General features: G+C 34.0%; 1 protein-coding gene across 1 annotated transcript in view; it reads right to left on the minus strand.

Annotated features, from left to right (window-relative positions):
* Positions 1-25549, minus strand: part of LOC114327794 (multiple epidermal growth factor-like domains protein 8) — a 107756-nt gene that overhangs the window by 57430 nt on the left and 24777 nt on the right. Inside the window, exons 2-7 of the mRNA XM_050656355.1 lie at positions 20112-20492; positions 14948-15198; positions 7902-8258; positions 5758-6136; positions 1184-1435; positions 199-388 (exon numbers count right to left, since the gene is read on the minus strand). Coding sequence (XP_050512312.1) covers positions 199-388; positions 1184-1435; positions 5758-6136; positions 7902-8258; positions 14948-15198; positions 20112-20492 — 1810 coding nt within the window. The remainder of the gene's footprint in view (positions 1-198; positions 389-1183; positions 1436-5757; positions 6137-7901; positions 8259-14947; positions 15199-20111; positions 20493-25549) is intronic.

Raw genomic sequence — 25549 nt, forward strand, 5'->3', positions numbered from 1 at the left:
TAATTATAATGTCGAAAAATAGATTGTACAAAATAATTGTAGATATAAATTATATGTTTTAGTGAATCTAATAAATGAAATAAGTGTGGATCTAATAAATTAAATAAAAACAAATAAATTAATTGTTTAAACTAAAGTTTATAAATAAATTTAGTAAGAACAGTTTGATATTTAGAGGTTTGATTAAATTATACAAACCCTTTGCGGCAATGGCAACTGAAAGATCCATCTGTATTGGTACAGATGGCTTGTTCGTGGCAATCGTGTAGTCCTAAACCACATTCATCGACATCTGGGCACTGAGCGTATGCCCATTTTGCGTCGGCAGCTTTAAGAGCAATGGAACAATTGACATGAGGATTGTTGAAGTCTCCTTGAACACAAACACCTAAAAATAAAACAAAAATTTGTTTCTTCACGAGATAACAGAATGTTGGCGTTGGACGTTTATTTTATTCTAATTAAAAAAAACTAACAAAATCTTAAACGGCAAAGAAACAGACATTTTCATTTAAAAAGGTGTCGGACAAGGTTGTAGGTTACCTCCAACTTTGTACTCGGAAATAATACTTTTTTTCAACCCTGTATTTTTTTTACTAATAAAAATAGAAGGTCGTAGAAAAAGTATAGTATTCTACTCGCATGTAATGGCTATTACTCACTGATGCATTACGAGAAAAACTTCATCATTGTGAGTAACAACCATCATTACATGCTCATTGAATAATATACTATTCTTTTTCTCATGATCATCTTTCAGTGCGTCACAGTTTTTCGATTTCTTTCTAACGCATTAAATTGTATGTGGCAGAAAAAAAGGCACGTCGGTGATTACATTTCGTCGGTGACATTTATAACATTTATTCTAGTTATTCTAGTTGTCGATAGATGGCGCCATAATAAAAAAAATAATTTTTTTTAATTAGATAATAATATTACAAATATAATCTGTATAATCTATAAAACTATACAAATCAAAGAAAATACCATTTTATAAATGCAAGAAATACATTTGATTTGTTTTTATTCCAAATTGAAAATAAAATGTGACAACTGTCAGATTTAACTAAAAGTTAATGTTCGAATAAATGTCATATAAATGTGTATTATCACGGACTTACCTTTTTTCCTATCATTTGTTACGCACTGAAAAATGCTCATGAAAAGGACAATATCATTTTACCTGTCATAGGATTGGAACTGTTGTAACACCATCCGCAACTCAAAGCGCTCAAACAAGTAGAACAATTTGTGTGCATCGAACAGGTCTTGCATTGTTCTTGAGTCTTAGGTACTGGTAGTATTCCGTTTTCTTGTCTGGCGACCAAAGGGAAGGCTTGATCCATCCATTCTCGACATAGTCCAAATTGATACTCGCTGGTGTATACTGAGAAACTGAAGCATTGTTGTGTTGCTTGGCACCACACACATCGACCTAAAAAGATATTCAGAGTAATTGATGAATTGTTTGTAAATGTAATTCCATTTTCAATGGATAACATGGGAAGAAAATACACATGTATTTACAGTAGAGAATCTGGCAATTCAATTTATGGTCAAATATTTCAAGAGCATGCTCAAGAAAAAATCCAGTTAATGTGACAAGTTTAAATATTGGTGAATATGAGTTTGAAAAGGTAGAACACTTTAAATATATTGAAGTCTCAGTTAATGGAACTAATGATAGAAGCATCGTAATCAGTGAAAGAATCCAGGCAAGAAACAGAGCCTACTGGAAATACAATAACTTCCTCAAAGATAAGAAGCTTACTCAGAATACTAAACTGAAAATTTACAAAGCAGCAATTAGACCAGTAGGCAGTAATCACATATTATGGTGCTGAAGTAATGTGTCTGACCCAGAAATAGGAAGAAAGATTGAGGATCCTACAAAGGAAGATAATTCGGAGGATAGCAGGCCCACTAAACTTAGGTATAGTCGGTTCGCTAAACTCAGACACAAGTGGCTAGTGATTTTAGTAAGTAATTTTGCCAATTCGGTAAAATTGGCAAAAAAAAAGAATGGTAAACGTGAACGTAAGAAGTTATACTTCTATTATATAATTTCAACGAAATAAATATACTTAACAGTTTATTTGAATTTTATTTAAATATTAAACTAACTTTCTTACCTACCACTTTCAAAAATGTTTTGCTCTACCAACCAAGCTATCAAGACCCATGCACTTGACGTCTCGGATATAATTACACATCACGGTGACAAATAGATCAAGTGAAGTATAAAAATGTTATAATAGATATTTTATTATCTTACTCTCGAGGAAGACAAATCCAAAGACACAAAAATTATAATAAATAATACATTTACTAAAAACACTAATATATTCTTTTAATGACTTATTTGCGCTGATACATACATAACTTGAAACTTGAAAGATTAGCAACGAACTACATACTGTCTGTGTGCGCATGCGTCCAGAAATATAAAATTTCACTCTCGATCGTAAAGAAGTATAACTTCAAAAAAATAATTACTAAATAGTTAATAATTACTAAATAGTTAGTAATTTTGACAATTTTGGCAAAATTGGCCAAAAACAAAAAAAATACCGACTAAAATCACTGGCTAGTTGTGTCTGAGTTTAGCGAACCGACTATAATAATGAATTTAGAAAACTAACGAACTACGAATTAAGAGGACCTCTGAAAAGAGAAGACATCGTGAGATTTATCAAGGCACAGAGACTCAGATGGATGGGACATATAGAAAGGAGAAATCCAGAAGCCGTCATCAAGAAAATTTCCAAATGGAGACCTGTATCAGGCAGACCACGAGGAAGACCCAAAACTAGATGGGAGAACCAGATAGTCGAGGACCTTAAGAAGATGGGAGTCAGAAAATGGGTAACCATAAGCAAAAACAGGAACGAATGGAGAAAAATTGTAGAAGATGCCAAGTGACACAATTGTAAAACCAAAATATTAATGAGGATTGATTCACCGCGACAAACGAATCGTAAGAGCCCAAAGAGGGCGGCAATCACTCCGCTAGGAGTGTGGATGCCATAATGATGATTCCAAGAGCAGCTGTTAATGATAAGAATTGTAGTGATCTTTTATAAGACAAAATATTTAGATTATTGAAAATGAAAGAAAGTTAATAATTCATTTTGTTTTAGAGATAGGCCGTCATACTCTTACATACCTTTCACTCTTTTCAGCTCTTCAGAGAGACCTATGGTCTGCTCTGAAAAAATAAAAGAAGAACAGAAAAGAATAATTTTGCTTAGTAAGTCAGTTCGTTTTCTCTTTGGTTCAAAGCAGACCATAGGCCTCTCTGAAGAGATCAAAAGAGTGAAATGTACGTAAGAGGATGAGGTTCTACTTCTGAAACAAAACGAAATATTAACTGTCTTTCTTCTATTAATTTTACTCCTACCTGAGTACAAGGAACCATGACTTCATGGAATTTTACCTAGATAAATAGACGGGTTGTGGGATGTAATAATAGATTTCCCCTAGTCTTCTCCTTATTTATCTTTCGGTTGCCTTGCAAAATTTTAGAAGGCATGAATTTGGGTTGTCACCAGAACTTGGTTCCAGTAGAAGTCTGCGACATGATTATGTCGTAGACTGTTTTCAGCTCCCGGCCTAACAGACTTGAGTTGTTTACCAAGTAACCTTTTTTATAATTTATGATATTCTATTCCTTCTCGACTTTTGGAGTAAATTCTTTCTTGTTTCTTGTAAATACTATTCGAGATGTTATTTATTTCTAGAACATTGAATGTTGTATAGATCGTAGGTTTTTGTAATTAGCAGGGCAGTTGTGAATTTGAAAACGTCGGTGTACTTTGATATGTAACGGGCGCGGTATATTTTTGAATTTGTAATTAGATAAATTATTAGATTTGGTATAATAAATAAATTAGATATCGTAGTTTGTAAAATAAAAGATATAAATTCAGTGTTTTTCATTTGTTTAGATGTAAGTTATTAAAAATAAATAAAGTCAACTAAAATTAAACATTAGTGCCTAAAAGATCATAGAAAAGTCAGTCTTGTAACAAGTCGTTATATTTTCGGATCCAAAACTTCGAATTGTATTAAAATTAAGTTTTTACTTAATTAAAAAATAAGGCAAAATATTTTGACCTAGAAGTAAAACAGGAAAAGTCAAAGTACACGATACTCGAAAATACAGAGCAAAAATAAGAGTGACAGTTTACTTTCATATCCAATGAAATTAATCAAGGGAATATAATTTCGAGATAGTGGTCCATTTTGCTTATCTGGGGACTATTATAAAAGAGAAAGATCAGAGAGAATGGGAACTGAATGCCAGACTGTCAATTCTTAAGAGGCAACAGTAGCGATCAACAGGTAGCAACAAACGCGGTCCAAGATTGCGGCTGTAATTTTCAATATTTTGTCGAGATATTTGGCACACATATTCGTAATATAATAAAGAATGGCGGTACAGAGCTCAATTTAAGAAATATGTTAGTATGTGGAAATTACTCTATTGGGACCGTGCAAGTTCGGCAAAGCGACCTCTATTTCTACGCTCTGTACTTTTATTCGCACTTTTAATTATATTGGCCAATTATATTAGTCCTGGTTGCTGGATAATTGTCAAGACCATAGTCCAAAAAAATAATACGAAGAAAAAATAAGATGCAGGTTATGTTTAGCAAACGTAAACAATTGTATGTAGTAAATAAAATCAGTTATTAAAATGCAGTACTGCAAGCAAAATACAATTAATTAAATTTACCTTTATATAATAATTGCATATCATATCAATATTGTGGAGCAATATATAATTTTTCTGCGTCAATGACAGAAGGTATGAAATATACGTCAATTTGACAATTTCAATTGACAATATGAATTATTTAAGATAGTTGCAATATTTCTCCGCGACTCGCGCACGGTCGTTTCTCGTTTCCCTTTCCAAGTACTTGCACACCGCGAATAACTAAATAAAATATTGCAAAAAGGAGCATGTACCGCCATTAAGAAGAACAAAAAAAAAATAAACTTTCTTCAGATAAACTTTTTTATTCCATCCCTAGATTTTGTGGCATATTGGACCTAGTAAAATTTTTTATCTCTAACAAGAAATCGAACATATTTATTATAACTAAATAACTGATTAGTCAACATAGAGAAAGTGTCACTGTCATTTTGACAAACCTGCGTCAGATTTCTGTTCTGTTATCTGCATAGGGATTACGAACACTCGATACGAATCGTATCCGCCATGTTTTACCGTAGCGCCGTAGAGTGTTCGTAATCCCTATGCAGATAACAGAACTGAAACCTGACGCAGGTTTGTCAAAATAACAGTGACACTTTCTCTATGTTGACTAATCAGTTATTTAGTTATAATATGTCCGATTTCTTGTTAGAGATAAAAAATTTTACTAGGTCCAATATGACACAAAGTCTAGGCATGGGATACAACAGTTTATTTGAACAAAGTTTATTTTTTTGCTCTTCTTGGAGGTACAGGCTCGTTTTTTTAATATTGTATTTAGTTATAGAGTAATTTCCACATAACAACATATTTCTCAAATTGGACTCTGTACCGCCATTCTTTATTATATTACGAATATGTGTGCCAAACATCTCGACAAAATATTCAAAATTACAGCCGCAATCTTGGACCGCGTTTGTTGCTACCCGTTGATCGCTACTGTTGCCTCTTAAACATTTATAACAAACATTGATACTGCCACTTTTTTGTGCATTCTGGCCGAATTCCGTTTCTACTATGCAGTGTAAACGTACCTTTTTGATCTAAACAAGACCCACAGTCCGTCCTTTGATGGCAGGGCACCGGACATTGCTCCAACGTTATCGCAGCATCCACCCGTTGTCCAATTCTCTGGCATCTCGCGTCTTCGATCCACCATTCGCACAAATTCGACTGAATACACGAGTCGCACGATATGTAGTTCGAACAGTTGGAGCATGCGCTCGGTTGCAGGGTGAGGTACTGCCAGTTTCCGTCGACTGAGCAACTGACGTTTTCTTCTATCGAACGGGATTGGCAAGAGTTGGTGAGCTCGCACCAGCCACATTGCGAGTCGGTCAAGCAGTGAAGACAGTTTTTGTATTGCTCGCAGGTTCCGTTGGCGTATGGTTCGAGGTATTCGAATGTAAAAACCTGAAATTAAAATTATTAGAAATTAAATATCAACAATACGCTAAGTGCTCAAAAATGTAAGTTTCACTTAATTATAAATACAATTGACTTGAAAATTTGAGGTAGTGTAGGGTTACCAAAAGGATATACAAGAAAGCCCTGCAAAAATAGATAGTGCTACTATAAATGTAGAATTGTAAATAGTTTATCTTATATTTTTAAGTCTCCTGTATATAATTTTTCTTAATTATTATTACGAGCACGAAATAAGAGCTTCGGCCTTAGGCATATGGACCTACGTCGGCCCAGATGGGCGGAACGGATTGGGATTACTACGGTAGCCCAGCCGGTGCAAACTACTTTTAACTTTGAATCTTTAAGACATAAGTAAGAATAACATTCGCCACTGTGTAAAAGAATTTTCATTACTAATAGGGAATTTGCAGTAGAATTTTAATAGTTTCGGATCTAAGCATGAAGAGGGGAAGAAAGGAGACGGTTTTGGTTAGTGTGGGAATCAATACAGTTAGTCGATTTTAACATCAGAACCTCGACGGACGTGTTATTTGGGATAATCGTAAAAGACGCAACTTAAAGAGATGCTATAAGACGGGTATTATGACAAGCCGGTTATAATATCGATTAGACGCAATTATTTCCAAATACATTTCTTTATGCAAGAACACGTAAATTTTGGTTGCAATTACACAAACACTTCTACATTTCGTCAACTTAATAGTATCTATAATTTAGTTGTCTATTTTATTAATTAAAACTGTTAAACATCACACGGACTTTTATTAGGATTGTCTTTAACGAATCTTACATAAATATTATACAACAAAAGTTCTTGAAAGTTCTTACATTTAAATTGGCGGTGGAGGATGGATCAGTTGTAGAATTCGAGAAGGTGGACGAATATATGTATTTAGGTACCCTTATTGTCCGGACCTGTAAGGAAGAAACTAAGAAGAAACTGGAATCAACCTAACTGTGACCAAGAGCAACAGATGAGCTGGGGTCATAAACAAAACAATTAGCCTATAAATAAAACCATATTGAACAGATTGGAAGCATGGGAAAGAAAGATACTTAGCAGAATGTTTGGTGGAAAAGTAGTAGAGGGTGAATGGAGAAGACGATCTAATATAGAAGTGTACCAATTGTATGCTAATCTTCCAATAACAAAAGTAGTGAAAAAATGTAGACTACAATGGCTCGGACATCTAGAAAGAATACATCGTAATAGAGAAGTCAAGAATATTGGTTGGAGAGTACCTAAGGGCAAAAAAAGAGAGGAAGAAATAGAGAGATGTAGTGATGGAAAATGTCAGAGAGATGGGGATCAGAGGTTGGAAGCTGACAATTAAGGCCAGAAAACGATGAAAATTATCCATCCAGCAATGGGCTCAAAGAACCCGTTTACGCTATACATACATACATACGTTCTGACGGAAATTAACAGCAGAATATGCATCACTACATTTTTAAATTTGTAAGATATTTTGACAAAAATTATAAAACTGATAATCTTATTATTATCAATAAAGCAACAATATCATAACGCCTACCTTAAGAATATAATTTATTAAAAAAAAACTTTTTTATAAGTAGTCCCATAAGAAATAAATCTAGAGAGGTAAGATCTGGTGATCAAGGAGACCACAAAATGTCACTATAATCCTACCTTTAAAAATATGTACATAGAACAAAATTTTAAACTAACAAAATACTTATTATTTTTATAGACCCACTTAAACCTTACTGAATTTCATAATCGTCTTACCTTGGGAGCATCATCTGAGTCCTTGTAATGTAGTAACTCCATCTTGCTCTGTTGCATATAAACGGAATACGCCGCCTGTACATTCACGATCTTCTTCGCCATAAAATCCACCGGTATTCTTTCCAGAGTTAAATTGTCGGGCCACTTAACTGCTTTGCATTCTTTAACTTCTGGAGTAACATTCGCTACCAAGTGATCCGAAAGATTGAGAGTGGCGGAGCAAAAACTGACGCAGACGTTGAGCATCTCTTGCCAAGAGGTAGGTAGTCTGAGAAATCCTAGAAGCCGTGCTACCATTTCGCCTCCGCTGGAGAAATCGCCCCGCGGTAGGGAGCTAGTGGGACTTATGAAATCCACCTGAAAAATATATAAAAAAAAAATATTATTATACGCAAAACTAGAGTAACTATAAAAATAATATGTAATTGGACTTTGTAAGCCCTAGGTTTTCACCCAAAGTAATTGAAAGTAGAACTGGAAGTCGATATCTGAACTCTTCGTGTAACTTTGCGTCGATTGATAGAAGATTTTACTAAAATTCTGAGTCATTTTTACTAAACTTTGGGTCATCATTTTTTAAACAGAAATGACTTCAAAACCAGAACTAAAGGTTCACACTCAACTTTTCAATGGCACTTCTGGTTAGAACTTTTTAACCGGAAATGATATAAAAATCAAAATTTTACATTTGATCTCATCTTGCTAAGGCACGTAAAATGATATATCACTTATACTATTTCGGTGACTTTAAAACAGTACTTAAGGTTGCAACTCTAAAACCGGAAGTCTGGTGTGAAATTTCTTATCTTTAATACCATCCTTGGGTTATAAGCTTCCATTCGACATCTCATTTGTCATTCTATCTGTATTAATAACGGAGGAGTTGTATTCGCGGACGGACCGACAGGCATGAAACCGGAAGTATATACTTGTTCTCGTCTTGCGAAGGCGCGTCGAATCACTTATACTATTCCGGTGACTTTAAAACAGTGCTTCTGACCTCATTTCTAAAACTGGAAGTCCTAGGTCAAATTTATCACATTTAGTACCATCCTTGCATTATAAGCTTTCATTTGACACATCATTTGTCATTCTACCTGGTATAATGACGGAGGAGTTATGTTCACAGACAGACAGATATACAGACAGACGGACGTGGATAATTCAAAGTTTTCACATTTTTTCAAAATTGGGTGAAAACAAACCGGTTTATTGTAGCACTAATATACCTTTCTATTCTTCTCTTCTAAGTGTTAGGTATGTCGTCCTGGAAGAAGTAAACAAGAAGTCGTCCTGGAAAGACAACTAAATCATTGGTCTTAGTTTTACATACTACTTCTAGGACTATTACTAATATCACCGCTTTGAAGGCCCTGACACATCATGAAGTGGTAAACTAATAGTAATGGGCAAGGGTTGATATGTCAAGATTTCGAATTAGAAAAGAGAGCTGAGTAATAAAATAAACTTATACATCCGCCAAGAACATGCCCTTATCAGGAAGTATAGAAAAATTAACGCCGATCCTGTGCTCTGCTCTCACGTTGGTATCACCGGCAGAAACAGTAGGCTTCGTTCAAGAAACAACCCTCTAGATTATGCAAGAATTTTAGTTAAAAGAACTCTCTCGTTGAAAGAAAAAGATACCCGAGCTCAAATATTAAGAAAAATTATTTCGAAATATGACATCAGCAAACTAAAGGATGAAAACATAAGAAGAAAATAATACAACTGGAACTGCAAAAAAGACGAATTGAAGACAGAAATAGAATGATGAAATACGCAGCGAAAAGGCAAAGAAAGAATTGTTTGGATATGAAAACAAATCCAAATAAATTAAAGAGTGGTTGAATAAGGAATGTAGAGACCTAGCGAGAGCAAAATCGAAAGCGAAATAGGCAATAGTATAATGCATATTGAAACATATTGAAATATGAAGCGAAACTACAAAGAACTTAGAGAATGTAAGACAAGATGTAGAGGTCCAAACAGACAAAGAGGTGAAAGAAAAAACCAAAATATCGATACCTAAACTGCAAAACCTCTCAACTGAAAATCTACACTTGTACTTTACGGACAAAAAACTATTATAGCAGTAAATTGACGAAGAAAATCTGTATCTTTATTGTTTTATTAAAGTCTTAACTTATTGTAGAAGGCATTAAAAAAAGGTTGCAGGAATTCTGATACATAAAAAACACCAAAATATGAAAAACGAACAAAATCAGTTGAGAGATTTTGGAGTTTAGGTATCGATACGGAACAAAGAATATTAAATCTAAACATAACAAAATAAACAGATCTACAAAGAATCAAATTTTTTCGTTAAAAGAATATCTATACAAACTCAAATGTATTCTTCCAACCCCCTACTACCTAATCATGAAATCCTACATTGAAGATCGTTACTTCCAAGTAAAATATAACACAGCAACTTCCACATATTTTCCCATTAAATCAGGCGTACCACAGGGTAGTGTCCTCATTTACCGCAGATATCCCAACCACTGAAACAACCCAAATCTCAACATTCGCTCATGACACCACCATAATGGCTGTCAATGAGGACCCTATTATCGCGTCTGCACAACTGCAAAACCACCTTGACCAATTGGGAACATGGCTCAACAAATGGAAGGTGAAAGTAAATAAAACGAAGTCAACCCAAGTTACATTTACAAACCGAAGGGATGTATGTCCAACAATAACACTAACGGCCGGTTTCACAAGGTAAAGTTAACTTGTGGTTAAGAGATAACCTCAAAATTACCCCAAAATATGCGTTTCAGTTTCATAATTGTTACCCTTCTGGGTATACCCATAAGGGTAACCCACTCCAACCTCTGGTTAAAAATTCTGTGAGTTAACCATACTTCGCCGTTGACCTGAAACTAAAACGCATATTTTGACGTAACTTCTGGTTATCTCTTAACCACAAGTTAACTTTACTCTGTGAAACCGGCCGTAAACTATACACAATTACCAGTCAGCACACAAGTCAAATATTTGGGACTAACCCTTGACAAAAGATTAACATGGAAGCCGCACATTCAAGCCAAGAAAACCCAGATCAACATCAAAATACGACAAATGAGCTGGCTTATTGGTCGAAAATCAAAACTCAATATTGAAAATAAACTGCTCCTGTATAAAACTATGATAAAACCAATTTGGACCTATGGTGTTCAACTCTGGGGTTGCTCAAAGCCATCACATATCAAGATAATACAAAGAGTCCAATCAAAAATATTGAGGATGATATTCAACGCACCCTGGTATGTAAGCAATAAAACCCTACACAAGGACTCAGCTACACCCTTGGTAGAGGAAGAAATTCCAAGGATCACAAAGAGCTACCTTGATGGACAGAGAAGTCATCCAAATGATAAAGCAAGACTGCTGAACACTCCTCCCGAATTCGCAAGACGACTGAAGAAACTATGGCCAACAGATTTAATAAATTAAATATACATATTGTGATCAAATGTAAAAATTATAATAGGAGGGTTTCCACAGGGCAGCTTCTCCCTCATGTATTTAACATTCAAACTGTTTGCTTATAGCTTCGATGAAGCAGATTGTAAATTAAAATATGTAATAAAAAAAAGAATATCTATCAGATAGGTTGTTATGAGTATAAAATAAATGTATACACAATATTCATTGATTTTAAACAAGCATACTATAGAATTAATAGGAAAAAATTTGAAGTAATGAATCAACTGGGTATCCCGAGTAAGTTACGAAGGCTAACAAATCTGAACATAAGCAGAACCACAAATGAAGGTATTTGGAATGAGTTAAGATCAGGGACTTAGTTAAAAGTTGGAGACATTTCTGACTTCAACAAAAAGGTGGAAAGGTTCAAGTCCGATAAAAAAGTAAAGAATAAGTTTCATTGTAAGAAGTAAGCTTTTGGTGAGTACTTATTTATTTTTTTGGTATTCTAGAAATAGCTGTCTCCTGAACTAAATTATCACCATAATGATAAAAAATGTTGTGGTTGACTCAGACGTTAAAAATAGATCAAATTAATTTCTTATCTATAAATAATTCTACAGAATTCACCACAACTATCAGCAGTTAATATATGTTTACAGACATTTGGAATTTGGTTATATCGGCTAAAATTACGATAACTTGAACTAATTACTAAGTAGAAGGACATCCTTCTTAGGTTCCTTTATATCCAGTTGCCTTTCAACTCCAATATGTGCGGTTTCAATCCCCTTTACACTGCAACCACGTGGGAAGAGTCCTGTGTTGCCCTGGGTAATATCCAGGAATATTTGCAACATCAGCAAATTTTAACAACAATATGTAGTATATTCTGAAACATTTTAACATTTAAAGGGTTTTTACCAAAAATATTTTGGTGGCTCAGGCATGCTCACTATTGCTATACTTATTTTAGGGCTTTTTTAACACTGATGATGGATTTTATAATCCGAAAACGTTCTGTTATGTGCCGTTTAAATATTTAAATATTAATGATAGCCTTTCAGGTATTGTTGATCTCGTTCTTTAATTCAATAAGCAAGTTGGTGGGGATGAATGTTTTCAACAAATTCTTATTTTAAAAACAGGAAATATGGGATTAAAAAAAATAACGTAAACAAATCAATATTCGTCGTAAATACACTTAAAACTTCAGTTTTGATACATTGGCACCAAATATCAATCCAACTACAAACATGTTTAGTTAAATTATCCATAGATAATTCAATCAACATATAATTATAGAAATGTTTGTGGTTTTACTTGTTACTTTCGTCACAGCAATCAACTTTTATTTATTCCAGAATTAGCATAACCGTATTAAACAGATAAATTCTATTATACGCTATTTGTTTAATAAATGACCTTTATAAGGATACATAAAACGGGGTATATCGACTAATATCATTGAAATAAGATAGTATAAATGATGATAGAGAAACAATAATTATTATTGAAACTAAAATAAGGAATATACAAAATAATGTACAAGAAGTAACCAAGTTTTTTGTAAAATTGCATAAAAGTTCTCTTTACTTCGATGGCCAAGATCTGCTTTGGCCATTATAGTTTTTTTACTACCCTAGAATTCTAATATTTTCAGTCAAATTCTGAAACGGTATTTTGTCCAAGCAAAGTTCCTTTGCCAATGTTTAATTTAGCCCATTTAGCCCCTTTAGCACAATTTAGAACGATAACTAAAGCACCTTTATCTATTTAAATATTTTTCTACAAAAAGGCATATCCTTCCAATTCTATTTTATTTTTTAACATGCATCAAGATGTAGACGTTCTACGAGTTTCAAGACCCTTGTTAAGGGTATTATCTTTTTTGTACCTTTTGATGAGTGCAATAAATAGAATATAAATACATAGGTTTTATCACTAAATTTCCCAACTCTACTAGTTTCATTTCTTTTTATCTCACAACTCAATATGTTTTTATATCTTTTGCGTTATTTTGTCGGTTATTAGCGCGCTCATCACTGTATTTGGTATGTTTTTTATATCTGGTTAGGGTCCTTTTGATAATCCAAGTTTGTTACACTGGGATTTCAAGTTTCTCCCATTTTTGAATCAAGCTCTATCCTATGAAGAAACGGTCTATCCTATTAGAAATCTAAGTTCCCCCTCATTTAGAAGCGACCTTTATCCTAATAATGAACCCCCTTTTATTCAACATTTGGATGGTGCTGCGTCTGAGTCCACTATCCAGTTAATCTGATCAACAGATTATTTGAATTGTAAGTACATTCTCCTTATATTCTCTAAGCCAATTCGAGTGATGTCACTTTTAAGTTAAGAAAGTGCATATAAAAATCCAAGGCTGGATATAGTTAGGAGAAAGAATTTGATACTTAAAATCTTTTATCTACTCTATGTCATATTATGTATACGTTTTTAGTTTGTGAAAACTGTCATTATAAATAGCAGTGCGTGAAGGTTTTAAAGTGTGCGTGAAGTAACAATGTATTTTAAATGGGATTTACTTTTCCGCAAACTTTCAATGGGTTTTTTGGCACACTTTCATATAATCAAATATCCTTAACTTTCGCGTTGTCATGGTGATGACAATATGAGCAATGACTTACAACAACATTTTTGACAGTTTTGTGGTTTGAAAGTACAGTGGAACCTCGATAACTCGGATTAATCGGGACCACGGCCGATCCGGGTTATCGAAAATTCGGGTTAGCCGGAGAATATGGTAAAAATTAATAAAACACGGTATACTTACAGATATACTCTGTTATAATTGAAATACGACTGTACTAGACACAATACGGTCACAATCGGAACGATGTTATATTATTTAAGAACAGTGGAGACTAAGACCATTGTTTGAAATAAATAAAGGAATAACAGGTGCCTGCTGTTTCCGATAATCCGAGTCAATGAAGTGGCGGGTGCCATGAGTAATTTTTACTATCGTATAGTTCAAATTACACGAATACCCATTATCTCTCAAATGTTATATTACATACATTTTTTGTTGAAAGGTTTGTCTGATTAAAATCGGTCCGGGTTAGCCGGACTTCCGGGTTATCGGGGGCCGACTTATCGGGGTTCCACTGTAGTTAGGATTTATAAATGTCAAAGTTCTAAAAATTGTAGAATAGAAATGAATTCCAGTGACGAAGAGTTACAGTTTGTTTATTTGTTTATCGTAGATAAAATATTGTATGAAACTGTGCGTGAAGTACTTTTTGCCAACTTACGCGATGTATAGCACTCGCTCCGTTGTCGCTCGTGCTCTAAAAATCGCGTGCGTTCGCAAAAAGCATACTTCACGAACTGTTTCATAAATAACTATTGTTACAAACAGTGTACATTTTATTATTAATTTATTATTTAATTTTAATTAATGCTTTTGTACAGTCTCCATTTTAAACATGTTCTAAATGTTAAAATCACTTTTATGAATGATCCCGCTTATAACCTGCCCACATTGAGCAACGAGCCTTCGAATATAATATTAGTTCTCAGTTTATCTCTTAGTAATCTATTTGACATGGATGATATACCTAATATAAAAGAAAACTACTTACCGTTGTGGCATTAATAATTGCAACGTTGTCAGGTTGTGAATAATTGACTGGATAATGATACTTGACGAACGTCAACCCCGGCCTTTTGTCTAACTCTCTGCATTGTTCCGGCCTCACTACTTCTGTTCCTTTGGCTCCCCACCATCCAGGTATTTGGCTGGGGCTGTCTTCTTGTAATCCACACACTCCGTAGTTGTCGTCTTTGTGATGACATCTAGCATTTTGGACGCACCACGTACATTGTTCCAAACCTACCGATAAAGAAATTATTACATATTATAAGAAGCCCAGTTAGTATAAATATTAAGCTTTAAAGCAGGGGTGGGCAAAAGCCGGCCCTCGGGCCGGATCCGGCCCTTTTTCATACTTTATCCAGCCCGTTGAAAAACCCTGTAAGCAATTTTTTTATCTCTTATCGTCCAAAAACATTCGCGTGTGTATCTTTCTCCACCAAAACTTACGTTCGCGATATAGTCCTCCGGCCCGCGAGACATCTTGAAAATTTCATTTTGGCCCGAGCTTTAAAGTATTTGCCCACCCCTGCTTTAAAGGATCGTATTTCACTCTTTTACACTATTTTTGCATTTTTCAACTGTATCAGTCCATCAAGATAGTGATCCGAGTGATCCTGATGGACTGATGACTGATGGACTGATGCGACTAATGAATCTGGATGGCGCCAAATACTCCAGGGAAATAAGGTTTTTGTCGGGACACTTGAGCCGCCAGGGTGCAAATGGGTTTTTTGGGTACTATATACCTAATACATTATACATACAAAAAAGCCCGTCACAGTTCGGACGAGAATTTTAGTTATTAACAAATAAGGGTCAAAAATGGCAGTTTTTTCGTTTAAATCGCTACAGGTAAAAATAGGATAATTAAATATCTTATTTATAGTATTCTTCTTTTAGTAGATGAGCCAATGTTTAAAACGGCAGTTTTTTAATTTTGGTCCGATCATTTGTTGCTTCGAAAATTGCAAAATAAAACTAAAATTTCGAAAATAAAAAATCTGCTATAACTTTCGTAAAAGTGACCTTACGACTTTTATATTTCACAAAAAGTTGAGTCAAAGAGTCCATATACTGCACAAAAATTTTTAAGACGATTCGTCAATTAGTTTAAATTTTATTCAATTTGTTTATCCCAATGAGCTTTTTTTTTGTAATGTTATTGTTCAGAAAATAATAATTATATAGAAATTCTGTGAAAACCACATGAAAGAACAATAGTCTTGTTTTCAAATTATTGAAGAAAATCATTAAAAAGTAATTTTTGTCCCTACGAAAACATTTTACTAAAGTAGAGTCATTTTTGGCTTGAAAACAATTGGAATAGCTTTGTTAATATTGACTGTAGAGTAAATTTACCTTGGAATTTCAAAAGCTGGTATTTTTACAAAAAATTTCAAAAGAAAGCTTTTCGCCTTACGGTCAAAGTTAGCCACTTTTATTATTTAATTCACAGTTACTTCAATATACATAAAATTCTCCTGTAACAGTGGTACTTACCCTACTACTCCGAAACGGCTTGGCCGATTCTTATGAAATTTTACAAGTATCCTATGGGACTGAGAATAGGTTTTAATCTATTTTTCATACCCATAAGTTATATGGGGGGTTTACCCCCTGACATTTTTTTATTTTTTTTTGGACACAACTGTCTATTTTAATTTTATATGATGTAGAATTAAAAAATACATACAACCCTTAATTTACACTTTTCCATCACCAACCCCTATTTGTTAATACCCATCTATATATTTACATCTATAAAATTCTCCTGTCACAGTGTTAGTTGTCATACTTCTCCGAGACCGCTTGACCGATTTTTATGAAATTATATATGTATATTCGGTAGGTCTTAGAATCGGTCGTAATCTATTTTTCATATCCCTGAGTGATAAGGGGAACTCCCCCTAACATTTTGAAATGTTAGGTGGGGATTTACGTACATAACGTACTCTACAAGACTACGAGTACATACAATTTAAAAAAATTATGATCAAAATCCATCAACAAGCTCTGGAGATATTAATCGCAGCATATGTTTGAAGAATCAGTTTCATTTTTTGAGTGCACGGATTTTAATAATTCATTTCCACCGACCACAAATCGATTTCGTTAGAACGTTATTTTTAAAGCTTTATTAACAACTCTGTTGAAGTTTAAAGTTTACTCAAACTTTTACAGATAAACTATATACCTTCAACTTCGAAATGGCGCTAGTTGGGTTGCTTAATTGTTATAAACAAAGTAGCTGTCAATTAAATAAGAAAAGTGGCTAACTTTGACTGTAATTAACCTAGGCAAAAAGTGTTTTTTTTTTAATTCGTATAAAAATACCAGCTTTTCAAATCCTAAATTAGTTTTAATCTACAGTCAATATTAACAAAGTTATTCGAATTGTTTATGAACTAAAAATGACCCTAATTTAGTAAAATGTTTTCGGAATGATAAAATGACTTTTTAATGATTTTTTTAAAACACTTTGAAAACATGACTTTTCTTCTTTCATGTGGTTTTCACAGAATTGCTATTACATTACTATTTTCTGAACAACAATATTGCGAAGAAAAAGGTCATTGGGATAAACAAATTGAATAAAATTTAAACTAATTGACGATTCGTCTTAAAAATTTTTGTGCATTATATGGACTGTTTGTCTCAACTTTTTGTGCAAAATGAAAGTCTTAAGGTCATTTTCACAAAAGTTATAGCAATTTTTTTATTTTCAAAATTTTAGTCTTATTTTGCAATTTCTGAAGCAACAAATGATCTAACCGAAATTCAAAAACTGCCATTTTAAAACTTGGCTCATCTACTAAAAGAATAACAGTATAAATAAGATATTAAATTACCCTATTTTTACCCGTAGCGATTTAAACGAAAAAACTCCCATTTTTGACACTTATTTGTTAATAACTAAATTTCTCGTCCGAACTGTGACGGGCATTTTTGTATGTATAATGTATTAGGTATATAGTACCCAAAAAGCCCATTTGCATCCTGGCTGCTCAAGTGTCCCGAACATGGTATATTTTTGCCTTATTTCCCTAGAGTAAAACCCAGTTTGGCGTGGGGCTCTACTCGTGGGGCACTTTTTGGATTAAATGTACCTTTCTAAAAACACCATCAACAAAGATATTTATGAGGCTTTCATCGATTACAAAAAAGCTTTCGATAGGGTACAGCTTTTGAAAATATTAAAAACCAAAAGCATTGATCGTAGAGACCTACATATCATGGAAAACTTGCATTGGGAGTAGAAAGCATGAGTCTATGGCAGATTATCCGACGAATGTTACATTCAAAGAGGCATTAGTGAGGGATTTTCAAAGAGGATTTGCCAGATAAAAACTTTGAGTGAAAATCAACGGTAAACTGAGTAATATTCTTAGATACGCTTCAGAGTACTGAATTCCGAAGGTGATACATACTTACAAATATGGACTGTTACCTGCAAGACCGCGATGAAGATCAGTCAGGAACGAAAAATGCCCAGCGAGCTAACTGTTAAAACAAGGGCTCGAACGAAAAAAAGGTCGAATAAAAAGCTAAAACCTCTCCGAAGGTGGCAAACATATTATGTATGTAGAAATACTTATTTCACTGGACTATGTGTAGGACCGATCGGTCTAGCGGAGCGAAACGATCAAGGCGTCTGAATCATAGAATCGCAACGGAAGAATAATTTTTAATTACAAATATCTTTTTAAAATTACTCACCACAAGATTAACCGAGAACACAGTGTTAGAAATCAAATATATTTCATCCTGATTAACAAGAGATTCAGAAATTATATGCTCTTAGTGAAAACATATCCTAGAGCAGAGACAATACTCGCATTTGCATAATATGTATAACGAAAATTAAAACAACTTCTGCCAAAAATATAAATATCAAGAAATACGATATGAGACGTACAAAGGATGAAAATCTGAACGGTAAAATATAGAATTATATGCAAGGAAGCGACAGAGAAAGGAATTAAAGTCAAAAGGCGGTGGAATACTATTTTAATATTTTGCTGAAGCTATTTTCTTAGGGCAGTTTAATATAAATTGGATATCAATTTAAATATAAACTTGAATAATTGCGGAACTAAGCACAATTTTAGTTTAATTTTTCTGCCATTTCCTTCATCTTTTGCATTGTTTTCCCCCTCTTGGTCTCATTTTCCTGAATGTGTTCCATCCACTCTTTTCTAGATCTACCCTTTTTCGTCTTCCTTATATGTTGTTTTTATTTTTTTGACCTTCTTTACTAGTCTGTTCTCGTCTATTCTAATTATGGCTACAAATTAGTTTTCTTTTTGTATTTTTTCTCTATTGGTTCCTGTTTTATCTCGTTTCTGATGTTATCGTTTCTTTCCCTGTCCAGCTTCGTTTTTCTAGCTATATTTCTCAATTGTTTCATTTCTGCTGCATTTATGGTACCTTCGTACCACCATACCATTTCGTATCTTCTACTTTGTAACCCAAGTCTCGCTTGCATAAAGACAAAAAGGAAAAGTTAGATATAGGTCGGTTCTGCAGCTATCGATCGTTCATTATTCCAGCGGCGTTTTGGAAGCTAAGAAAATTATCCTCAATAACTTAAAATAAAGTACTTTTATCCCATTTGCAAAGTTTTAGTAACATCGAAAGCTCGGGAGAGATCTGGTAGTTGTGCACACCTCCTCCATACCTTACAATTTGCTCCTGCATTCACCAAAAACTTCCTTTCATTCTATTTTTAAAGTCTTGTAAACTTTTCGGTTGATTGATGTAAAATTTTGGCTTCATGTAACCACATATAAAGGAATTGACTGGTGTAAGACCAGGAGATCTTGGGGGCACTCCGCGGAAAACATTTGTTTACAAAATAAATCCTAAAATACTTACCTTCAAATAACAAAAATTTGCTCGCCTGATAAGAATAGGTAATGACAGAACACCTTGTAGAATGATTAGCGGAACTATGGTGGGACGTCGATCACTAGGAAGATCAAGGAAGATGTGGATAGACGAAGTGACAACAGGTGCTAAAGAGATATTGAGGATGGACAACTGGAGGACAGCAGCCAGGGACAGAGATACTTGGAGGCGGGTGCTGGGAATGGCCAGATCCCGACTTGGACTGTAGCGACCATAGGAGAGAGAGATAACTTTTATCTTACCTAATTTGTGTGCAGCTGACGCCATGGGCGAGTTCTGAGGTAAGGGATGTCCATGAATCAGACACGAATGACAATCTCCAAGGGCCGGACATATCCCCGGACATTTCGTGGTCTGCAAGTTCGTTGTGCAGTTGGCTCCTATGGTTCTCCCATAGCACTGTTCGTCAGCGGAGCACCAACCGCACTCTGGGTCCGCGGAGCATTCTCCGTAATTCTTGTGGCGTGCGCATGCGGCTTCTGGAAAGTACGGCTCCCCTTTACGGGTTGCTACCATTGGAGGGACGGTATAGGCGAGGAGGTCTCCGTTTACGTTGCCGTGGTAGCCACCGACTAGGAGTAAGGTGTTTTCGTTACGGACGGCAGAGGCGTGGGCGAATACTCCTGAAACAAAATGTGTAATATTAATCTTAACATTATATTGGAAGGTAACACTTTTGTTCTTATAACGTATTTACCTTCGAACGGCATAATTTACCTATTTTTTCAATTGAAATTCTTACACATTAGATAGTTTGTAAATGTTTCTTTGTAAATTACTTTGCAAACTTATGCAAACAAGGGCTCAATTAACCCAATAAAGTCGAGCCTACAATGGCGATGAGGAATGGTTAGGACGGATGTGGGAGAGACTAAAACATTTCATTGTGAAAGTAGGATTGCACCAAGACTCGGTGCTTAGTTTTTATTTATTTGCATTAGTTTTGGATCAGGTAACAGTGACACTAGAGGGAACATTCCCTGGTGCTTAATGTATGCTAATAATTTAGTGTTAGTAGTAGACAGTGGAAGCGATTTAGAAATAAAACTGGAATACCGGAGACAAGCTCTTCAGGAAAGAGCTTTAAAACTTAGTAGGACAAAAACTCTTTCGTGCAGCAGCTTGCAAAGTTATAATTGTCATTTGGATCGCCAACCTTCGAAAGGAAACGACGCAATAAGAAGGAAGAATGGCAAAATAGAGTATATGGAATGTTGATTTAAATATGGAGTTAATACAAATAAAATAATATCTTTGAATGATAAAATGATTGTGAAAAGTAATAGTTTTAAGTACCTAGGATCAGCATTACAGAGAAATGGGGAAAATATAATGGAGTCTATGGGACTAAAAGGGGGGCAGAGCTCACATATTGTAGTGGACTCTATAGGGGAGCCCGAGCAAGACTACCTTGCCTGACCTGAAAATGTCCCATATTTATACTCGTTCGTGTGTGTCTATATGTATATTTCCAGATCAAATGGTTAATTGTAGAGGTCAGAATAGGCATGGTTTACACCAAGGTTTAAACCAACTGGTTTTTTAAGAAAAAAATCTGTTTTTTTTATTGAGCTTCCATACTGTGGTGTTTTATTTCAGTTTTTAATACAGCTGCCGCAAATAAAGGAAATTAAGATAAATAAATTAAATTTTTTTACTTTCGAACTTAGTTATCTTGAATATTAGGTATAACGTTTGAAGATGTTTTTTTTTTGTTATATTAATTTTGTGTGTGTGTAAATAAAAATGAAAGTTGTCTTAATCATTGTTTTCTCAGTTTTTTCATTGTTTATTACCATTAGTTTATAAAGTAATTTATTCATTTTTAAAGTATTTATACTTGTTATACTTTGTATCAAATAAACCTGGTTTAAAACCAAAAAACCTTGGTTTTTGCCAACCCTGGTAGATGTTCCGAAGCGGGGCGATACGAACCGAGGTACGCGTATTAGTCTACTACTAAGACCCCACGATGACAATGTCACCTAAGGGTAAAAACATGCCGAAGATACATAGATGAGCGCGGTGTAGGTCGCGATCGCGGTCGAAGTTTACATCGATGACGGGCAGAACATACCGAAGATACTTTCCGTATCCTGTTTTGGCATCGACATCGCTGTAAACCGCGATGCAAGATGGCGAGGGTGAACGAGTGACACATCCTTGGTATGTGCGATCTCATAAGAAAATGAAGGTTTGTTTTGATATCGATGTAGCGACCGAAATCGCGACCTACATCGCGCTCATCCATGTATCTTCGGCATGTTTTACCCATCACATGTAGACCGGGCAGTATTAGCCCAATAAATGACCGTTTTGGAGTGTAATTTCCAGGGGCAACTCCGAATTGCATGAAAATTTGGATTTAGGTTCTACTTACCCTCCACTTCAAAGTTGAAATTGTGCCGTTAGTTGCTTTTACTTGGGGGGTGACAGTCACCCCTTCTCGGGGGTGAAAAGACATACGTTCAAGATAAGACCGGAAATGGATAAATTGACTGATTTTAAGCACCTTTTGTTCTATAACGTTTTTTACGTAAGTCAATACTTTTCGAGTTGTTCGCGATTTAAAACGTTGATTTTTCGACAAAAAAACTACGTTTTCAGACCGTTTTTCGCAAAAAACTCAAAAAGTACATATTTTATCGAAAAAAATATTTTTAGCAAAAGTGTAGCTTATAAAAAACGAAAAAAATGGTGTACCAGTAAAGTCTACAAATTGAGTAGAAGCAAAGTTGTAGCTCATGAAAAATACGTTCTTATTCGCCTAATTCCAAATCGAATAATTCAACGCGAAATCACCGAAGAATGAAGCACTTTTCGGGAAAACCTTATTAACATTTTTAAAGTATCTAACTATCTGTTTTTTACAAAAGTTTCCAGCATCAAAAATAAACGAGTTACACCGAAAAGTTGGCCCCTTGTTTTGGTAAAAAAAATCGTGAAAACCTCCCTCTATTTAGCACCCTAAATGAATTTAATCGTTACCGCTTTACCATTTATTTTAACTGTATGTGTATTGTTTATATGATCTGTAAGTGTTATTGGTTTGAAGTGCTTATTTTTGAAAAAATTTAGTTTTATATTAAAAAAAATTTTCTAAAAATTTTTGAAAAATTTCCTTTTTTCAAAATAACTTAAAAAGTAGTAGTGATAAGAAAAATCTGAAACAGTAAAAATATAGGTTTTGCTATTATAAATATGCTAGTTTCATTTTGTTTCTCAGTAAGACAACAATTGATTAAGATATGGCTGTCCAAAATTTGCATACACTCGTGATTAGTGATCCATTCAAGCAGTTTCAACTATAACCCTTTCAAAAATAAACAGTTTAAACCGGTGAGACTGACAGATCATATAAAAAATAGATAGGTAAGTAAATTGTTTGTAAAGGAGTAGCGATTAATTTCATTTGGGGAGCTAAACACCGGGAGATTTTCATGATTTTTTACAAAAAAAAGAGGGCCAACTTTATTTTGAGCGTAACTCGCTTCTTTTTAATGCTAAAAACTTTTATTAACAATTAAAATAAAGCTTTTTATAAACATTTTAAAAAAGTTTAAATGGGTTTTTCCCGAAAAGTGCTTAATTTTTCGGTGATTTCACCTTGAAACATTCGATTTGGAATTAGACGAATAAGAACGTATTTTTCATGAGATACAACTTTGTGTTTACTTGATTGATAGACTTTACTGATGCACCATTTTTTTTGTTTTTTATAAGCTACACTTTTGCTAAGAATATTTTTTTCGATAAAATATTTACTTTTTGAGTTATTTGCGAAAAACCGTCTGAAAACGTAGTTTTTTTGTCGAAAAATCAACATTTTCAATGACAAATAACTCGGAAAGTATTGACTTTCCGATTTCGTATTGACGTAAAAAACTCTATACAACAAAAGTTGCTTAAAATCAGTCAATTTATCTATTTCCGGTCTTATCTTGAACGTGTTTTTTCACCCCCGAGAAGGGGTGACTGTCACCCCCAAGTAAAAGCAACCAACGGCACAATTTCAACTTTGAAGTGGAGGGTAAGTAGAACCTAAATCCAAATTTTCATGCAATTCGGAGTTGCCCCTGAAAATTACACGGTATCGCCGCATTTCCCGTTCATTTACTGGGCTATATCGTCGCCCCCGCTAGCGAAATTATTCCGATTCGATTTGTTTTGCACAAATTTACTCATAAAGAGATCCTTATAACATATCCACAGGGTGCCGGACGGTGCCGTGGTCGAAAAATTGTTAAACAATTTTTTTAAACAAATTCGCGAAAATAATTTTTTCATTTCGAACATTTTTTTTTTCGATAATTTGGGTCATTCTGAACAAAAAGGGCTCTTGTCATTTTTCTCTAAAATTGATTGTGGTCGAGTTATATGCGATTAAAAATTTGAAAAATGCGAAAATGGCTATTTTCATGGCTTAATAACTCGATTAAAAATTATTATTATAAAATTCAAAAAGTAACAAAATCAAATTTCAAACCCCTTCTTTAAGGTCCTGAAGAGATTTTTGTCATTATTTTACTACAAAGCTGTTATTTTTAATTGTTAACAATTAGCATAGTCCAGATGTATCGTCGTCCCCGTTAGTGAAATTATTCCGATTCGATTTTTTTGCACAAACTTACTCAAAAAGAGGTTCTTAGAACATATCCACAAGGTGCCGGGCGGTGCCGTGGTCGAAAAATTGTTTAAACAATTTTTTTTAAACAAATTCACAAAAATAATTTTTTCACTTCGAACATATCTTTTTTAAGATAAGAGAGAAATTCATGGACCTTCTGAAGATGAAATTATAAGTAGAATAAGTTCTTTAAAAAATAATAGGACACCTGGTACTGATCACCTGGGTCATGTGTTAAATAATCAGAATAATAAATGTAAAATATAAAATAATACAAAGAATATTAAAGATAAAATATTAATTAAGAGGATGGGTATGTATTTTCGGCTGCAATGCTATTCAAATGGGAATTCATTTTTTTCGAATCCTGAGAAAACTAATAAGTATTTTTGAAAAATTTAAACGCAGAATGAAAGATTACGTTATTAGCGAAGGGCCGAAAGTCCCTGAGAACTTCTATAATGTTTATTTTAATAAGTTACAGGGGTGAAAAACTAAGAGAAAATTTAGTGTGATTTTTAATTTCAAATATCTCATTCAAAATAAACTTTTTATTTATTCTAAGGGACTTTCAGCCCTCGGTAATAATTTAGTCTTTTATTCTGCGTTTAAATTTTTCAAAAATATTTATTGGTTTTTTCAGGATTCGAAAAAAATGAACACCATGTCCGTGGTAATATTTTCCAAATCTATCTTTGTCTTACAACGCACTCGGTCGAAATGAATATTGTCAGCATATTGTCAGTGACAATCAGTGACAGTTTTAAATATTTGACATGGCATCGGGAACATTTTGAGTTGTTGATTAAATAATATTGATAATATAGTGTATTTGATAAATAATTGATTTAAGACGTGAACTTAATAAAAAGTTATTGTTGTGTATTATTTGTGGAAGATCCAAGCAGAGAATACATCAGTATAAAATATTCTGTGATCCAAGTATTTTGTTGTTAAAGATGTTCAAAATTGTAAGCGTTCCATAGTAACAATTAATTATTAAAAAATCACTTTAACATTTTTCCTCTTTTCTCGATTGAGTATTAGTTTTTG

This window comes from Diabrotica virgifera, chromosome 7 (genome assembly GCF_917563875.1).
Source record: "Diabrotica virgifera virgifera chromosome 7, PGI_DIABVI_V3a".
In the NCBI taxonomy this organism is placed as follows: Eukaryota; Metazoa; Arthropoda; class Insecta; order Coleoptera; family Chrysomelidae; genus Diabrotica; species Diabrotica virgifera.